Below are 19,069 nucleotides of genomic sequence, written 5' to 3'. Positions count from 1 at the left end.
CTGTCAAACTTATCTCACAAGATAGAAGTCATTTATTCAAGTTACATCTAGTTTTTAGTCTTTGCTTTCCATGCCGATTTGGTTTTGGTGGGTGGTGGAAGGTGGTGGTGGTGGATGGTGGTAGTGGCGGCGGACGGTGGGTAGTGGCGGTGGATGGTGGTGGTGGACAATGGGTGGTGGTGATGGATGGTTTTGGTTGGTGGTGGACTGTGGTGGTGATGGATGGTGGTGGTGGTGGGTGATGGATGGTGGTGGTGGCGGTGATGGATGGTGGTGGTGGTGGCGGTGATGGATGGTGGTGGTGATGGATGGTGGGTGGTGGACGGTGGTGGTGATGGATGGTGGTGGTGGTGGCGGACGGTGGTGGTGATGGATGGTGGGTGGTGGACGGTGGTGGTGATGGATGGTGGGTGGTGGACGGTGGTGGTGGCGGTGATGGATGGTGGTGGTGGTGGCGGTGATGGATGGTGGTGGTGGTGGTGGTGGGTGATGGATGGTGGTGGTGGCGGTGATGGATGGTGGTGGTGGTGGCGGACGGTGGTGGTGATGGATGGTGGGTGGTGGACGGTGGTGGTGATGGATGGTGGGTGGTGGACGGTGGTGGTGGCGGTGGATGGTGGTGGACGGTGGCGGCGGGGTACGGGGGTGGTGGTGGCGGCGTACGGTGGGTGGTGGTGTTGGCGGACGGTGGTAGGAGCAGTGGATGAGAGGGTGGCTGCAAAGGGAGAAGAGTAGGGTTTTTTTGTGAAGATGTTTTAAGCAAGATTTCCTTGCTTTTCTTTTAAGATGAAAGAAGATAACTTCAGATCTGTTTTAAGAAAAAAAACAAACAGTCTTCAAGGGTAATGTCTGCGCGCCTGCAGACATTAGATGTTTGAAGAAAAAACAAACACCCCCTACGCTTCTTCTAGGGTTTTCGTTATTCCCAATTTCACTTACAATTCAATCCAAACATGAGGTAATCTTCTCTTCAATTAGCCTTTGATCTTCACCGTTTCTTTGTACCGATTTTAAACCCTAATTTTATTTATCCATATTCTTTTTGGGGGTTTTCAACGATTGATTGCCTTTTAATCAGCTTCAATTTATTCATTTTTAGTAACCATACGCTCTATGATATTATTAGGTTTGTAAAGGTTGAATCTTTTATTCTTAATTAAAAGATCAACATTGGGATTTCAGTAGCAGCATATGTGTGATCTAATCTTGTATATTATTAGTCTGTTAAGAGTAAATTTGTAACATACCAAGCAAGATATTAGGAATCATGCTATTATATATATATATGCCTTAAATTTAAAACACAATGCCTACATAGACTTGTTACACTTCTTAGGGTTTTGGGTCTGCTTATATTAAAGCTTTTCAACACTCACAATATATGCATATGTTATTTGTTAAATGTTTTTTATTATCATATATGATATTTGTAGTCGCCATCCTGAGGTGAAGTGGGCTCAAAGAGAGGACAAAGTTTTTATCACAGTGGTATTGGCTGATACCAAAGATGCAAAAGTCGATCTTGCCCCTGAAGGCGTTTTTACATTTTCTGCTAAGGCTGCTCAGCATGACTATGAACTTAAGCTTGAGCTTTTCGACAAAGTTAATGTAGAGGTAAGTTAAAACTGCGGTTTAATTATATATAAAGTTAAGTTCATAGATGCCGTTGTCTTTGTAGTTTCACAATAATATCAACTTGTTTATTTGCTATGATATGAAAAGGGTGTATCTTTTAATGTTTTGAATGGGTAAATATGACATTTCACTTGTGTTAATATGTAGGAAAGCAAAATAAATATAGGTGAGAGAAGTATATTTTGCATTTTGGAGAAAGCAGAAGCCAAATGGTGGAGTAAACTTTTGGCTGGAGATGCCAAGACGCCGCATTATGTGAAACTTGATTGGGATAAATGGGCCGATGAAGATGATGATGCTGGTATGCTGTTTTCTTATTCTAATTTATCAGTGACTGGATTCACCATTGCATAAATAATATCATTTAAAAAATGTTTTTTATAGGGAATTATAAAATCAGTCATTTGACCTACTTATTTTGCAAAATTAGGCATCGACTTTTCGCCTTTCAAAAACAGACATACCTAGAGTAAATTAATCACAGAACACCATATAAGCTTTGTTGGTTGAGGCAAAAAGTTAGCCGGTACAGAAGATTTTGAAAAGTACAAATGATGCATGAAACCAACCAATGAAATTAATACATGTGTATAGGCTGCGGCTAGAATTTAGCCTTTGTTTCTTAGCTGTCGACTGTCATTAAGTCGACTTTTACAAAAAAACTCATAAAACCAACTCCAAACCAATTTTATAACCTCTGTTTTTTCAAACTGTTATGTTAATCAATTGCCTTTGACCAAAGGTCCTCAAACCAACTTGTCCTTCCTTTCTATTTCTTGTTAAGTGGTTTTGGAGTTGTTTTTTTTTTTTCAGTTTCTGTGTAGCAGAGGTTATTTACTTTGCTGATAACTCGCCTTCTTAATCGGTTGTGCTTATATGGCGTTGCCTGATTGGTTTTTTTAGATATGTGTATATTTATAAGTGCTACAGGTCAAAGCTTATTTTAACAAAAAAATGGGTCAAAATGCTTATTCTGATGATTTTCTTTTATTTTTCTATATACATTAGTCAAGTATGATCATGAAAAGAATATTATATCAATATCGGTTTAGATCTTTTGAATAAAATGATTCAAGAGCTTCTATCATTTAACTTTGAGCGATTTTAGACCTGTTATTTTGATTTTACTTGTTGACATGTTAGAGTTTAATAAAATTTGATAATGTTTGATTTAATGTTTCAGGTCCTGCAGATCTTGACATGGGAGGAATGGACTTCTCGGTAATAAATTGTCTTTCAAACAATCATCTTAATTTCACTTTAATCTGCTTTAATTCTTATTATATTAATCAAATTTTTACAGAAATTTGGTGACATGGGCGGTATGGGCGGCATGGGTATGCCGGGAATGGGCGGCATGGGCATGCCTGGCATGGATGGAATGCCAGATATGAGTGATTTTATGGGCGGTGATGATGAAGACACTGACGATGAAGGTAATTTTTTATTTTAATTTTGACTAGAAGTATTTTTATGGCCAAAATAACAGCATTTGGATGGGAATATCCAGTTAAGAAACTGATTATTGAGATACATCAGATAATTACTTATTATTGAGATAAATCATGTAATTACTAGTTATTTTAATTTTGATCAAAAACATATGTGGCCAAAATAACTAACTATCCATTGAATTAAGAAACTTATTATTGAGATAATCAAATAAGTCCTGTTGATTAAATAATTTTTTGATGTAGGCCAAGAATCAGGAGCAACCAGCAAAGCAGTAGATGCTGTTTCCGAGGAGATAACTGAAGGTGCAGCTAGCACATAGATCTTGTCTATGTGTTGGTGTCGGTGCATTGACCTGGTCAATGGGTTTAGGGTTTTAAGTTTTACCTGATCTATGGTGCCCCCATGACTTTGGATATTTGACTAAAACTTTGTTTTCCGCTCCTCGGAGAGGAAAACTGTCTTACTATCCCTTTTATTGTTGAACCTTTTGAGTGTTGTAATATCAATAGCGATTCTTTGGCCTTTGCTACGAGTTATATCTCTGTCCCTAAAGTAGAGGTTTTATGTGTTTTGCAACGTCTTCATCAGGATTCTTATCTTTAGAGTTTAGTGAATAGTGATTTCTTAAATATACGTATACTATTCATCATTACATAAATGTTTGTTAGTGTTTAAAAAGTGAAAAGTTAATAATCTATGTAGTGTGATGTTGGTTTGGTTTCAAAATCGGCTTCTATTTACGTTTTAACTTACATAAAAACCGATTACCAACCAAGTTTTTTGTATTTTGTAATTACATTAAGTTGATGTTTAACTCTGTATGTGTGTGTGTGTCTCAAGGCAGTGTCTTTTTGCTCTTAAAACAAATCAGAATTCCACCTAAATTTGCAATTGAGTTTGGAGTAGTGTAATTGTTCAATTCAAACTTGTATATATATATTCTTAACGATTGAATGTCGCACTCTATGGGATTGAACCTTGACCTCTATTCTACAGCCTGACCACCTTACCACCCCACCAAATTGTAGATCATTACTTTTTATTTTAGTAACGGTTTGGCTTTGAAAACACAAAAAAAAAATAATAAACAAGGGTTACTCAAATGCAGTTGAAACTGGGCTATGAACGCCCCTAATTATAATTGCAGTTGATTAATGGTATTCTGGTATGAGTATGCAGTAGGATCAAGAAATGGAACGCTTTGCTGCCTATATAACTCAGTCAAATTAATGTTTTATTATCACGCAAATAAAAAGGTTGAAAGCTTAGTTATGAATTATGATACAGATATAGTAAATTGTAAACGTCTTGTTATCATGCAGTAATAGTAATCATCTCTGATTAAATAAAGTAAAATGTTGCGTTTCATTATACCTACTGATTATAATGAACTAACTAAAACGTTGCGTTTCTTATCCCTGATTAAGTTTTTATGTTGTTATAAAACTAAAAAAACTTTTACTTTTATCGTCAAGTTAATGTTTCAGAAACTAACTAGCTCGAACACTTCAGAACATAACCTCTATGACCCAGTTCTTGACATTGGACTCGTGTTGAATCAATCTCTCAACCGATTAACCAACAACTTAACTTAAAACATATTTGATTTTAAAGATATCCTTCATATTTCAACCCCTACAAAAGTATCACTAGCCAAGTGCCGTCAATATTTATCTTTGACAATGGCGGTTGACGAACCGATTAGCATGAATCCCAATGTGCCCTTTGTTACATAGCACACCTTTATGGCACTCTGACTCCGTATTACATTCGTGTCTAAAGATCAGAGATCACGCTGATAAAGTAATGATCTTTAGACACAAATGTAATACGGAGAGTGTCTCGAGGGTGTGCTGTGTGGATATCTGACCAACCTTAAGTTCAGGCGTGATCTCTGATATGTGGATACGCAACACATTTCATTCGGACGTCGAAAGACATTCCTTGATACCAGCATGATGCACCATCCTCTTTAGCCAATCAAATGCCTAATGGCCGAGTTCACACTTTGCATAGACTACCTTAACCAAAAAGAGATTAGTCTTATCTCTGTGCCACTAGACATATATCCTACCGAAACCTATTCATTCCTTTGATTGTCGTTCACGTCCTCGAATTGAATCACTTAAATCTTGAGAGTAACAATTATCAGCAGTGATAATTGATCTTAAGAAACCTATCAATAAGTCGCATATCATAGTACAAGTTTAAAAGTTGGTTTCGTCATCTGATACTTGAAACTAGCCGTTTATCTTTTATTTATTTACTTATAAAAGAGCATATCTGAATAGCTCAAACTGTTTTGGCAGCTGAATAACCAATCAAAAAAACCTATATCTGATATCATAGCAAGCAGTTTGACGACGATTTTCATTAAAACCGGCATCACTAACAGTAAACCCTCTTGCGAGTAGAGTTGGAAGACATTTAATAACAATAAAAGCAATGAGATTTTGTAAAAGGCATAGGCATGGGTATGCAGTAGAACATTCCATAATAACATTCAGTCTTACAACAAAATTTGGAATAAAAAGTAACAGTGTATCATAAAAATGAACACTAAACCCTGTTTAGCATTTTTCAAGATAAACATAAAAACAAAGGCATACATACTTTCAAAGTTTCTAAAACATTCATTCCCACTTACATAGCAAAATTAAAGACTTAATTTTTGTTCTTCCGTTTCTTCTTAGACGATGGTGCCGCGATATACATTTCAGCGTCTACTTCTTCAGATGCAGATTTTCTATTGCTCAACTCCTTTGCCTTGTTCTGAACAAATTCCATTAAATTAATAAAAAAAAGTTGTATTTTACGTACAATCATTGCTCATTACTTAAAGAACAGGCTAATTTGGGCAAAAATAAATTGTCAATGTGTTTGTTTAGGTGACCCTCAAGTTAGTCAACAAGTCAAAACTTGTTAATTAAGTTTCAGCCGAATTACTTTCATAAAAGAGTTTTCAGAAAAATTGTGTATCTCAAATGGGTTACCTTCAAAGATGCAGCAATTGCTGCAATATCGTCCTTGCTGCTTTTATCATCATCTTGTACTCGCGTTTCCTGAAAATTCATAATAAAAGGGAGGATGTTAAAAAAAATAATACTAATAATCATCGTTATCAAGCATACTTCTGGAGCCTTAAAAGGATTCTTATAAAGATACTGTAATAACAATACAGAAAAAACAATATCTTATAAAAGAAAATATTATTATTGGAGTAATTTAGAAAAAAGTAGTACCTATGGTTTGGTCCAAGTCAGATATTTGGGGTCTATTGTCTATGTTCCACAAGTTGCAAGTTTTGGTCACATGGTTAAAAATTTGTAACAGACTTGCAGTTTAACATTAACGTTAGTCTAATTTTAAGTTATGTTAAATGACCAAAATACCCCTTATTAGAATATAAAACTAAAAACAAAAAAACAAATAGAAATAACAATAATAACAACACAACAATAATAATAATAATAATAATATAGAAAAATACATGTGATCAAGAATACCTCTGGAGCCTTAAAAGCATCATACCAAAAAAAAAAGCATCTTATAAAAGAATTATTATTATTGGAGTTAATCACACACATTATCTCTTTAGTTTGGTCCTAGTCATCACCCTTTGAAGTACAAGTTTCACAAATTTTTGCGCCACGTGGTTAACAAATATGGAGTTTAACACTAATTAAAGTTAAATCTCACTTCAAGTTAAATTGAAATGACCAAAATACCCCTCTTATTAGTTAAAAAAAAAACTATGCATACCTCTGGAGCCTTAAACGCTTCTTCCCTCTTCCGTTTATTCTCAGCAGTTTTTTCTGCCTGTTTTTCCTGTTTTTCTTGCCATCTATTTGTAGACTTCTTTTTGTCACTTAAAAAGTATTCACCAGTGTCCAGTAGCTTGTCAACCTAAAAAAACATTTATTTTTATATTTTTTAATACCACATGTTACGCAAATAATAAAAATGATTATTATTTCTGATCATATTTTCAAACCTTGCTTGGTGGTTGTGGTGGAGGGAACGGTGTATACTCTTTCTTCTCTTTAGACGTAACCTTCTTTTGTTTAACATTTTTCCTAAAATATAAAATCAAGTATCAACACAATTGACCCAACTACTCTTAAGCTATCTTTTTTTATATTTTACTCATAACCAGCATGCCTGTAACCGAACTGAACGTTCAGTGAAAAGTTGGTGAAACATTTGACCAGAAGTTCATTTACGTCCATTTATCTAATAAATGAACGGACATCAACAAAAAATTGTTATTTCGTCAAACAAACAAACATAAACACGCCTCGTTAATTGATGTTCGTGAACCTTCATTTATGTTTGTTAATTTGATTAGTTAATGTTTGTTTTTTTGTTTACGTATGTTCAGTATGTCAATATATTCATCTAAATTTTGGCCCATTATTCTAGTTTTAATAACTTTTAACATGAACATGTACACCTTCTTAACAAACGAACACGAACAAGGAAACTCGTTCTTAAACTGTTTGTGTTCGATAAGTTAAACAAACAAGCACAAACATATATCGTTTGTTAGCTTGGTTCGCTTACAAGCCTAAAACCGGGTTAAAATGGTCAACATTAGGTTAAGCAATATTCAAAACTTACTTCTTGAACTTAGGTAAAAACCTATCCCAGTTCTCATTTGCAAGTTCTGGATTTCTAGCAAGATCTTTCTTCATCATGAGCACCTAACAAAAAACATAAACAATAAATACAGAATACGCGCATCAAATCATTATGATGTTAAATAAGGATTATTCTTTAAACCAAAAATGATAATATGAATATACTCACTTTAATGTTATATAAGGGGTGCATTTTATTCAAAATACAATCTTCTACTACTCTTCTAACTTGTTTCAAGCCTTTAAACGAACCCATAGCAGAAACTGAGTTTCCCTGCGCATTAACAAGTATTGAGCATATTAAACGGTTTATATTTAAAGAAAGGACACTAGTCAAACCTGAACAAGAATATAGCACTCAGTCAAAATCTCTAGTGCCTGCATTCCAAAAATTAAATAATATTAGAAATCGCCTAGCATATAAATTGAGCTCATAAGATTAAAAAGTGTCTGAAACAAGAAAGTAAAAATGTAACATAATGATAAATTTATAAATATCCAGACAAACAACGCTTCTTTTTCTTTATTCGCTAATAATATAACTATAATAAATGATTACTGATACACACTTGTTGGCAAAAACTAACTTGATCACAAAAACATTAATTCAAGTATATACATAACAAAGAATTACAAATGTATGTCAGTTAATTTAAAATAAATAACCGAGCCGAGCGCAAGGTTGAAAAACTACACACGAGCCGAGCTCAAGCTTTAGAAACAAAGCTCAAAACAAGCCGAGCTATAAAATAGACTCAAAACGAGTCGAGCTTGAGCTTAGTCAAGCATGGGATTGGCTCGGCGCTGCTCTTTTACACCCCTAGTAGTTGACCCAATAAAGCATTCACATCCCATTGGCCCATCCCCAACCCTATAATTTAACTAAAAGTCACAATTTGCTAAATTTGTTTCACTTTCTAGAAAGCTCCCTAGCCCTGCTTGCGGTGCGCACATATGATGTATATATGTGTGAACCCTCGGGTGGGCAAAAGTGAAATTGCACTAATTTTGACGTTATTTTACTAATCTCGTGAAAATAACGTTAAAAGTGACGGACGGTTAATCAGGCATCATGTAGTGGCGTTGATAGCTGAAAGATAAGGGTACATGCACCGATCAGCCGGTGTCCCGATGATTGAGTGCTATGTGCCTTATGTCCAAGGCTTGATGCAAAACTACTATCGAGCCGGGGTCTCACCGGAAGCAGCCTCTCTATCCCTATGGGGTAGAGGTAAGGCTGCTTACATCTTACCCTCCTCAGACCCTACCATAGCTTTGCTATTGGTGGGATATACTGAGTACGATGATGATGATGATGATTTCTAGAAAGCTCCCGCATCACATTCCCCATATTTATCTCTATTCAATTAAACAATACTTCTTTATCCTTATTTTTATTATTTTTTCTTCTTTTTCCACTAACATACACCTGTACAAAATATTTTAAAAAAAGGTATGGTGGATGAATAATGAGAAACAAATTTGGGAGATTGGATTGTTTCCCGTAAAAATATGAGAGATGGAAACAGAACATAGAGGTGGTTTACAATAATTTTTCTTTAAATTTAAGAATGTAGTTAGGATGGGTGATGGAATGCAAATGCTCAGGAATTAAAATAAACCAAACTGGGCTGTTGACATATATAGTAGAAAAGATCCAGATTACGTTCAACTTTAAGAGGTCATGCATATATAAACACACCACACCACCAATTTATTGTTAATGCATAAACCTACTAAATCGCTTACAAGATTATGTTTGTAGTGATATTGTTTTTGTAAACCTATCTTAAAAGATGTTTAAATTTTAAAACTTTATTTTTAATTTGAGTTCAAGAAATACAAACCCTTAGAGTGGAAGAATTAGGGCCAATCAACCGCTGCCTTCGTTTGGAGAATTTGTCCTGCAAATAAAAAAAATCATCATTTTCGCGTTTAGTTTTAATGCATGTACATTTAAATCCACGTTTATATTTCAATATTTGTTATTATATATTTGTCATAACTTTCACACGACATAAGTGTCATAAAAAATCCAAGTGACACTTAACTTAAAAGAAACGACTATGATTAATTTTAATAAAAAAAACAAAAAAATAAATAACTATATAACACAGCAACAATTAATACCTTATTTCGAACTAACCCACCAATCTTGATGATGTCACATTGCATTTCATCGTTTAGAATCTTGACCGCCTGTGATAATATAACTTTCATGTAAAAACCTCACATTAAAGTAGGAGTGTTAAACAGGTCGTGTTCACAGGTTAACAGGTCCAAGTGTCCAACACGACACTAAACCAAAAATTTGTCACAGACCTGAACCTGAAAACCGTGTCAGAAACATGAACCCAGACACAACACGCATATTCATGGGCTGAGCCGAACACAATCCCGTTTGACCCCCAAAAAAATATATTTTTTATTGTTTTCACATACTAATACATTAAATTTTCAACAAAAAATGTAAATTTATAACAATCACATTTTGATTATAAAATCTTATGTCAATATTGATTGATATATATATATATATATGTCAATTTGCTTTAAAGCATTAAATTTGGGGAAAAGATATAACCAATTTAACCTATTACATATGAAAAACTAAGCGGGTCAACTTGCAAAACATGACCCCTTTCAGCTAAACTAGTTGAACCGAAAATGTCCCATTAGGTTGGTATGGTGTGAATTATAATGACTGAATGAATGATGTGTACCTGAGGTGCGGGTACACTTCGAGACAAGAGTTTCATGAGATCCCTAGCTTTGATTATAATATAGGGGTCCTTTGTGTGTCTTGTTGTAGAAACAGTCATTGATCCTTTAACCTGAATATCATCATCATCAAGAATCGACATTTGGGAAAAGTAAAAAAAAAAACATTAGTAGTGAGGTGATGAGAACGAACCAAGTCCAGCTCACATGTAATAGCATGTTGTTTCAATATATTTTTAACATCGGGCCAAACACTTTGCAAATACTTCTCTGCAAGCAGCAATTGAGAGATCAACAACTAGTAAGAATGAATACAATAATAATAGGCAAGTACCTCTATACTGAGGGAAGAGAGTGGAGAAGGAGCTGACTTCAAGTAAACACTCTTGTTCTGGAGGAGGAACGACATCCCACTTTTTAACACCTCTCTTTTCATCCTCGTCTTCCCAAGGCTTCGGCTTGTCGTGCTTCCCCTTGTGTCTCTTTCCTTTGAAAACCTCCTTCTCACTATCATTATTCACTTCTTCCACATCCATTATTATTCTGATGATACTCAAACCAAACCAAAATCAATAATGCCTTTTGCACACACACATTATTATTATTATTATTATTATTATTATTATTATTCACTTCCTCCATAATATTGCAGTGCAACAGCAGACAAAAGTAACAGTATAAACACAGACGTCTCAATAATAATAATAATAATAACGAACTAGGTTATTATCTACAGAGAGATGAAACCCTAACTAATTCGGGATGGATTTGATTTGAGTAATAAAACCAGCGAGAATGAATTATTATTATTATTATTATAATTAAATTAAAGTAAAGTAAGTGTGAGCAAAGGATAGGATACAATAGTAGTATAGTCCGGCGGCGGTGTACATACCTGGCGGCGAGTCGAGGTCCGTCCGGTGAAGAATGCAGACTAGAGGAGAGGAGACTAGGGTTTTCATTTTTCTTATTCTTATATAAACCTTTTCTAATTATTTTTTATTTTTATATTTTATTTTTTTTAAATAGTTTATATAATGACTGTTTTACCCTTACTTGTATACTAAAACAAACGTGCCCCCAATGCTTAACAATGTACAACATTACAATATTCTGTCAAAGTTTTTCTCCAAACAAAAAATCCAATGCAAGCCTACAACAAGAAGCAACGTACAACATCCAATGCAAGGTTTACGTATGATTATTCCAATCACAAACCAAAGACAATTCGACTTCAGAGTCATCTACACTTGTTACTCTAACGTCTCTCGTTTGCCTATTAATCCATCAATAAACACATGCTCTCCAATCTTACTGACCGTGACTCGTGAGTGCCTCTAATAAGAACCTAAAATCCTCCACATTCTTGGCGGAAAACCTAACATCATCGAGATATATCGTTTCTACGAAGAAAAAAACTATCTTCGCGTGATTAGTGAAACATTTTTTTATACAAATTTTACATGTATAAATTTTACAAAAAAATGTATAAATTTGCCATTAACTAATATTTTGTCTTATTATCTTTTATTTTTCATATAAGTGAATTCAACGAAATTTTATACAAATTTGACTATCTTTTTAATTTCTCAAATGGTAACATTTTTTTTTAACCTTCCTTTACTCCAACGGACACATTTATCCTCTTTAGTTTAGACTATTGTTGTACACTATAAGGAAACAACTATACTCTGATTATACAATATGCAAATTCAAAAAATTGTATTGAAATTTTCTTAATTAAAGATTTAAAAAAAAATTCATGTGATTCTATGACATTTTCTTAGCCATTGCATTGTGAATAGACTCTAAATGCAAACTGAACAAATCATGAAATTCAGTGCCAAAGAAACAAACTAAATATAATAAAAAGATACATGGCAAGATCATGGCTTCGAAACATTGTTGGGTTACCTTGTAACGTCGCCTATTCACAAGAACAAGTCACCCAAGAACAGAATTGTAATTCATTGTTTGTATGTTCCTTTTCATAGGAAAATGGTGTTGAGTTTGAGGGCAAATCGAAGATCATGGGCCGCTGAGGGAACAACGCTTCCCTATTGTGCTTCGTTCTTGTTGCTTGAGCTTTGGGATACCCTAGACCCTTATTTGTGTCTGGCTTCAACGTCATAGAGAGGAAGGCACGGAGAAAAGCTGTAGGACGGAAGGTTGTTGGTACATGGTGTGAATAGTGGATTAGTAAATTTACCAGTTCATTATAGATACCATCTCTCTTAAATTATAAAGATATGAGACGATATAAGAAACAAAGGAGTATACATTAGAGGGGTGTTTGGCCTAGCTTTTATTTTATGACTTATGTTTATATTTTAAAGTAGCTTATAGTTTATTTTCTATTATCTGATAAGTTCTTTTTAAGTGTTTGGATTAGCTTATATTCTACAAGTTGATTATGCGTCTTAATAAGTTGTTAAATCCACCATTCTTTAGTTTTGTTACCGTAATAAGTTGATTCAGTATTATCAATCCACCATCATTTGAGGGCAAATGAGTAACTTAACCCCTTAAACAAATAAGCTTCTTCAAATAAGCTAAAGTGTGTTTGTTTTTGCTTCAAAGGTCTGCAGGAGAGTTATGTCTGCGGGCGCGCAAACATAAGTTTCTGAAGATAGTTTATTTAAAAAAAAAAAAGAAAAAGATCTGAAAACTGCTTATATGGTCTTAAATAAGAAGCTAATGTCCAACATCTTCACACTTCTTCACACTTCTTGTCATCCTACCAACATCCAATGTCCACCACCACCCACCACCACCACCACCCATCACCTACCGTCCACCGCCACCACCACCACCCACCGTCCAACATCACCACCGTCAACCACCCACCACCACCACCGTCAACCACCCATCGTCGACCACAACCCACTACCACCACCCACTGTCTGCAACCACCACCACCACCACCCACACCACCACCGGTCATCACCACCGTCGGCCACAACCACCGTCCACCACCACCACAGTCCACCACCCACCACCACCATCCATCACCACCGTTCACCTCCTACCACAATCATCTACCACCAATCGTCAACCACCACCCACTTCCATAGTTCGTACACCACTATCAATTATTTTAGCAGTCTACAAACGTTAAATGACTTCTATTCTATCTATTGTGATATATATGATAGGTTACTAATTTTCAGCTTATGCAAACGATATCCAGTTTATAAAACAAATAGTATTATATTTTCATATTGCAGACCTTCAGACCACATCTTCATATGCAGACATAAAATCAGATGAAATCAGATTGCAGATAGTTTTTGTCTTCAAAAACAAACAGCACCTAAATAACCATCTTCAAGTAAGCTTCTTTAAATTAGCTTATATAAGTTTATAAACATAAGCTAAAAAAGCTAAACTAAACACCAAATTAAGCTTATTTTGTAAAAAAAAGCTAAAAAAGCTATAAGCTTTGCTAAAAAGGCTAGGCCAAACACCCCCTAGATGGTTTTGTAATTTTACCACAAAATATAACTAACAGGTAGAGTATCAAATGGGCTGTGAACGATCTAATCATTTAACAACTACACCTATTAAAAGTAAGGGCTATTTGATAATCTTGTACTAAATCATTAAAATGTTTGATTAAGAAGTATATAAATCATTCAATGTCTATAAAATTTAACCATTAAGAGGCTACCAAACAGCCAAAAGTCATCTCAATTCTCAACCAAAGATTACAAAAAAATGGGCTAAAGTCATATACATCTGCAAGTGACACCAAAACTAACCGAAAAATAAAAGAAAACGAAACTTAAATCCTAAATTTTAAAAAGAAAATAAATAAATAAAGCTTTTCACAGGTGGCTTCAGATTTATATAATAAACTCTTAAAAGGTTATAAACAAATACAATCACTAAAGATTGAAAATATGGCACAAAAAATATATAATCTCTAAATAGACCCAAGTAACCGTAAATGTTTTCATCATACAAAATATAATAAACATTCAAAAACAAAAAACAAAAAACAAAAAAAATCAAGGATAATCAGCTTAGACTGTCATGTTGAGAATCATGGAGTTTGCCTTCTTCAACTTCATAGATGTTTTTCTTAAGAGAGATTGTCCACAAAAGATCGGTATCGGATCTAACGGTCACCATTTCTCCCATAGCAATATTTGATGTGCTCACCAAACCCCCAAATCTCATTTCTGTATTATCTGTCACACGAGAGTTGCGTTTATAAAGAATCAGGTCTCGTTTCCATGTTCAGGATTACTAATTTGCCCTTAAAAGTTAAACTAACAGTATACTGGTATGCAGTTGGGTTCACAAGATTTTGTTTAGTCATTCGACAAATAGTCCAAGGACAATAGCATGAATCACAGTTTGTGGATCACTCAAGGTGAAGATATCAACCCGTTTAGTAGAATGAGTTATATTTGTGTTATATTTACTACAAAAAGTCAAAACAGGTAAAAAGCAGGTATAATTTTTTTACAAAATAAGAAAATATATATACAATATGGAAATAAACTAGGTCTCATGTCACCATAGTGATTAATAAATGCATAAAACCTCCCAATATATAATTATTCAAACAACTAGGCTTTTATTGAAATAATATAATTTTGTAATTATACTTGATATACTAATTATTCATTACCCTTCTTTTGTGAAAAGCGATTTTAACCTATAACGCATAAACACATAATCAAAGGGTTTATTGTTCTTAATAAATAACAAACGAGCCGAGCCGTAGCTTGAAAAACTACTCACGAGCCAAGCTCGAGTTTTAGAAATTGAGCTTAAAAAGATCCAAGCTTATGCTCTCGTAAAAGGAGTCGTCGAGCTCGGGCTCAGCTTGTTACACCCTACCTGACCCGCCAATGTTTCCACCCACAACGAATAAATATTCAAAACAAGTACCTACCAAGATTCCATTGTAGCCCGGTAGTCGTAGAGCTTCCGGAAGGTGCACCAATGGGAATAAGGCCACAATGTGGGCCCTCAACCGAAGACACAATACTAATCTCATGATGTCGGGCACTAGGAAGCAATTGAATAAGACAATCATCAGACAAAAGAACAATCCGTGTCGTTGAAAAGCGACATAACGTGTTAACATTTCCCATTTCATGGTCAAACCGACCACCGAGAGCTCCAGCAACAAGTATGCACAGCTGTCGCCCCGAAAGAATACACGATTATTATTATAATTTGTAAAATGCAATAACTTAACATGACAAAAGATTATTATGTTACTTACGTTTGACTTTGTATTATCAGAAACGGAATCGAGTATATACGCGATGCATTTATGTAAATCTGTTGTGTCTTGATCGTCAGAATTATCTACAATTTTGGTTCCCTGCATTTAGTTAGGAATTAATAACATGGGTTAATTTTTTTTATAGCTAAAAGATGTGAAAGTTAAGTGAATTTAGGTTACAAAGAGTTCCAACAATGTGAAAATAAGTAAATTTAAAAATTTCAAACAACTGACTGTAAAATTGTTGACGGGTCAACTCAGCACGACTCATTTTGATCTATTCTAGGGTTGTTCAAAAAGCTTGTGGCTCGCTTGAAATCGACTTGTATGTAAACGAGCTGAGCCCAAAACAAGGTAGGCTAGGCTAGTGGCTTGTTTAATGTAAAATGTAAAAAAAAGTTCAAAATAAACTAGCCAGCTCAACGGGCCACAAGCTGGCGTGAGCTTTTGACGAGCAGAACTCAACCTCAACATTTCAGCTCGTTTACAAACTTGAGATAAACCTGGCTCGGCTCGTTTAAAACCTAAATTCTATCCTAAAAGACTACTCATTTGATCTGTTAGTCCGTTACCTCACCTACCCTTTTACCAACTGTAACTTGTTAACCATATCTACGCCTAGAACATAAACAATGCACATACAGATTATAACCAACTTACCAAATTTCTGTAGAAATTCAAAACGTCTGGTCTGATTGAATCCATGTCTCCTTTAATTACATCTGGCTTGTATCTACAACACGCATGCACTGATATTAGAATCTAACAAAAACTGTTTTCTTTTTATGAAACAACAAAATAAAGAAAACAGAAATTATTCACTAAATATCAGTCAGGTACTAGTACTACCATATAGCCAACATAGAAATACCAACGAATGAATTTGGGAGTCATCATGCACACACAAACATTAACACAAGACTCCTTGTTTGTTTGCCAACAATCAAAATCCCAAATCCCAAATGTCAAAATAATAATAATAAAAATCGAGATTTTCTTGAAAACCAAATTAGATTTTACTGGAAATCACATCTTGTTCTTTGAAATATACTTTCCGTCTTATCATGTACCCACGAAATACTTTAATCTGAAAGTTAACATACACGATTCAAAAGGCTATCAAATGTACGCTGGTTGGAGTTCGAATTTACAAGCAATACTTGATGAGATGTCACTCATACAACAACGAAAATGTTTTGTTTTTCTTAAAAAAAAACCTTTTTAAACATTTTATAGAGACAACAGATTGGTTCCTTCCAATTATATGAACAGTGGTCTGTCTGTCTGTGTATAGGATGGTGACTGTTGTGAATAATACCAACTATTATCACAAGTGTTTTAAAAGTTATAAAACCCTACTTTTACTTCCTTACTTTTTGTAAAAAAAGGCAAGTGAAAGTGAAAGAAACAAACAGATATAAATAGTCTGAGAGGCATATGATCGAACACCTTATATGCATACCTTTGACGGATATCGGCGTGAGGGTAAAAGAGAGGCATGTCATCAAACAAGCGATTAGCTCCACCATCAGCACATACACGAAGTGTTGCTGCTCTACAACAATCATTCAATCAATTAATAATAATAATAATAATTATAATATCAATTACCCAGGAGATTAATTAACACTGACCGTGATCCCATAGAATTGGGGAAAAGCGAGGGAGGCGTTGGTTAAGGATAATAAGCGCGTACGTCGTTGTTGTCTTGACGTCATCCGTTGGTGGTAGTAAGAAGGTTGAACGGTGAATCATCATTGGTGGGCTTTTGATTCACGATGAAGAAAAATTGAATCTTGCAGACAGATAAGAGGTGAATTGATTATGATTAGAATAATATTAATACGAGATACATATACATATGTCGGCTAAGTCCGGGGTGTGTGAGTAATTTCACAATTTAAATCAGGGGCATTTAGGTAATTTCAGTATTATATTTTTGTTTTTTTTTCCGTTAACCCATTTCCCCCAAATTCATTCTCATTAAACCCTAATTTCTCAAACTAAATTCAAACTGATATAAAAAGGGATACAGGTGAATCACCAATTGACAACCCAACCCATGATCTCCACTATATAATCACACTAAAAATGCGCAATCGGAGATACGTAGTCGCTAGGGACGACGAAGGCGATCTGAATCAGATGAATCAAAGCCAAGTCAACGGAAAAGGAAAATGGATGAAGACGACGACGGTATACGGGTGAATCACCAGTTTGATTAGTTCTCTCAAGCGTCCATGAAAACGCGTCGGCGAGTTGGACGGTGTTAACTCTCTGCGACGGCTCGTACTGCAACCAGCGGCTCTACGACGTTAACTCTCCTCATCGGAATCTCGTTCACTATAGCGAGTAAATGATGAAGAGCTAGTGCGATGCACGTGTCCACCTTGTAATCTACCGTCTCCGGCGTTAGCATAATCACCGGAATCGAAAAGAAGAGATGAGGTTGAGGAAGAACATGAAGGTTGTGATGGTGTACTACCTTGATTGTTATTTTGGTTCAACAACATAAAAAGGGAGAGAAAAATAAAAGAATAAATCAAATAATAATAAAATTACGCAAATATCCCGGACTTAACGGAAGAAAATTAACGGGGTTAAAAATAGTACTAAAAATGCAAGTTTTTTAAAACTAAGGTAGCTATTTGCACAAAATTCAAAATTAGTACTAAAATTGCGTAATTGAACAAATAACAGGTTCTAAAATGGCACTTAACTCTTGCTTAATATTTGTTAAACCCTCTTGATTTAATTTAATACTAATTCTTAAATTATCGTGTGTGTATTGTGTAGGGATTTTTAAATTTGCTAACACTTTAACTAGAAGTGGTAAGATGGACGGGTTGGGTGAGGATGATGAGTTTCGGTAAATGAAAATGAATTTCATGCATTGAGGCTTCTAAAGAAAAGAAAAAGGTAAGGCTCAGTTGCTGAAAAACTTCATACAACGAGGCTTACTAACAACAATGAGAATGAGCTCTTCGAAAGAGAACTCGACATGGAGTCAGAAAAGCAACGTCAAACAGAAGAAAGACAATTACAGAATTCTGCATTTTAACACATTGTTATAAAAGGAGCATGTCACCTAATGAGAAAGACATAAATACAAGTAAGTTTGAAGTTTAATGAAAATTAAATCTAGGACCATATTTCATGTACATGTAGATTATTTGATGTTTTATCTTTAACATGTTTTTAATGGATGTGTAAAATGTTTGATTATCAATACCAAGTTATGTATTTTATGTAGGTGTAAGTTCTAAGATAATCAAAAAACAAGCCGCGAGCCATTTGTAAAAAAAATATACAATACTGATCGTTTAGCACAAAAATGTTTACTAGATTATGAACAATTTGGTCACAAAACGCC

At 34.8% G+C, this 19,069-nt stretch overlaps 3 protein-coding genes across 5 annotated transcripts; 1 reads left to right on the top strand and 2 right to left on the bottom strand.

Annotated features, from left to right (window-relative positions):
* Positions 1 to 901: 901 nt before the first annotated feature.
* On the top strand, positions 902 to 3,619 carry LOC143575341 (uncharacterized protein OsI_027940-like). 2 transcript variants are annotated; one of them, XM_077059747.1, is made up of 7 exons: positions 902 to 958; positions 1,434 to 1,614; positions 1,783 to 1,936; positions 2,819 to 2,856; positions 2,939 to 2,974; positions 3,014 to 3,071; positions 3,333 to 3,619. In XM_077059747.1, the coding sequence occupies exons 1-7, from the start codon at positions 954 to 956 to the stop codon at positions 3,407 to 3,409; spliced, it is 549 nt and encodes a 182-aa protein (XP_076915862.1). In that variant the 5' UTR covers positions 902 to 953; the 3' UTR covers positions 3,410 to 3,619. The 2 variants fall into 2 exon arrangements, with proteins under 2 accessions (XP_076915862.1, XP_076915861.1); XM_077059746.1 differs by having other exon boundaries at positions 2,939 to 3,071.
* Positions 3,620 to 5,523: 1,904 nt separating this feature from the next.
* Positions 5,524 to 11,409, bottom strand: LOC143575332 (KRR1 small subunit processome component-like). The gene is made up of 14 exons (XM_077059736.1): positions 11,347 to 11,409; positions 10,786 to 10,994; positions 10,645 to 10,721; positions 10,454 to 10,564; positions 9,861 to 9,929; positions 9,578 to 9,634; positions 8,070 to 8,108; positions 7,900 to 8,004; positions 7,711 to 7,793; positions 7,085 to 7,166; positions 6,853 to 6,996; positions 6,084 to 6,152; positions 5,722 to 5,862; positions 5,524 to 5,656 (listed from the first exon to the last, which is right to left on the bottom strand). Exons 2-13 carry the CDS (start codon positions 10,985 to 10,987, stop codon positions 5,755 to 5,757), a joined length of 1,146 nt encoding a protein of 381 aa, XP_076915851.1. The 5' UTR covers positions 10,988 to 10,994; positions 11,347 to 11,409; the 3' UTR covers positions 5,524 to 5,656; positions 5,722 to 5,754.
* A 2,878-nt stretch (positions 11,410 to 14,287) lies between these two features.
* On the bottom strand, positions 14,288 to 17,454 carry LOC143575340 (thiamine pyrophosphokinase 1-like). Of its 2 annotated transcripts, none has more exons than XM_077059744.1 (6): positions 17,331 to 17,454; positions 17,159 to 17,246; positions 16,357 to 16,429; positions 15,694 to 15,795; positions 15,358 to 15,607; positions 14,288 to 14,644 (listed from the first exon to the last, which is right to left on the bottom strand). In XM_077059744.1, the coding sequence occupies exons 1-6, from the start codon at positions 17,452 to 17,454 to the stop codon at positions 14,472 to 14,474; spliced, it is 810 nt and encodes a 269-aa protein (XP_076915859.1). In that variant the 3' UTR covers positions 14,288 to 14,471. The 2 variants fall into 2 exon arrangements, with proteins under 2 accessions (XP_076915859.1, XP_076915860.1); XM_077059745.1 differs by having other exon boundaries at positions 14,290 to 14,644; positions 17,159 to 17,251; positions 17,331 to 17,451.
* Positions 17,455 to 19,069: the final 1,615 nt, after the last annotated feature.

The sequence above is a fragment of the Bidens hawaiensis genome, unplaced genomic scaffold (assembly GCF_021521415.1).
Source record: "Bidens hawaiensis isolate Kalapana, Puna unplaced genomic scaffold, B.hawaiensis_p1.1 tig00027337_1, whole genome shotgun sequence".
NCBI classification, from domain to species: domain Eukaryota; kingdom Viridiplantae; phylum Streptophyta; class Magnoliopsida; order Asterales; family Asteraceae; genus Bidens; species Bidens hawaiensis.
The sequence above is the reverse complement of the archived record's forward strand: the minus strand, read 5'-3'. Positions and strand labels throughout refer to the sequence as shown.

Excerpts from the sequence above, each read along its gene's own strand:
- LOC143575332 (XM_077059736.1), bottom strand. The coding sequence starts at position 10,987 with ATGGATGTGGAAGAAGTGAATAATGATAGTGAGAAGGAGGTTTTCAAA. Across the intron at positions 9,635-9,860 it reads GTGGGTTAGTTCGAAATAAG|GACAAATTCTCCAAACGAAG; the intron begins GTATTAATTGTT and ends TTTTATTTGCAG. Across the intron at positions 7,794-7,899 it reads ACCCCTTATATAACATTAAA|GTGCTCATGATGAAGAAAGA; the intron begins GTGAGTATATTC and ends GTTTTTTGTTAG.
- LOC143575340 (XM_077059744.1), bottom strand. The coding sequence starts at position 17,454 with ATGATGATTCACCGTTCAACCTTCTTACTACCACCAACGGATGACGTC. Across the intron at positions 17,247-17,330 it reads CCCAATTCTATGGGATCACG|CAACACTTCGTGTATGTGCT; the intron begins GTCAGTGTTAAT and ends GTTGTAGAGCAG. Across the intron at positions 14,645-15,357 it reads CGGGCTACAATGGAATCTTG|ATAATACAGAAATGAGATTT; the intron begins GTAGGTACTTGT and ends CTCGTGTGACAG.
- LOC143575341 (XM_077059746.1), top strand. Across the intron at positions 1,615-1,782 it reads TCGACAAAGTTAATGTAGAG|GAAAGCAAAATAAATATAGG; the intron begins GTAAGTTAAAAC and ends GTTAATATGTAG. Across the intron at positions 1,937-2,818 it reads CGATGAAGATGATGATGCTG|GTCCTGCAGATCTTGACATG; the intron begins GTATGCTGTTTT and ends TTAATGTTTCAG.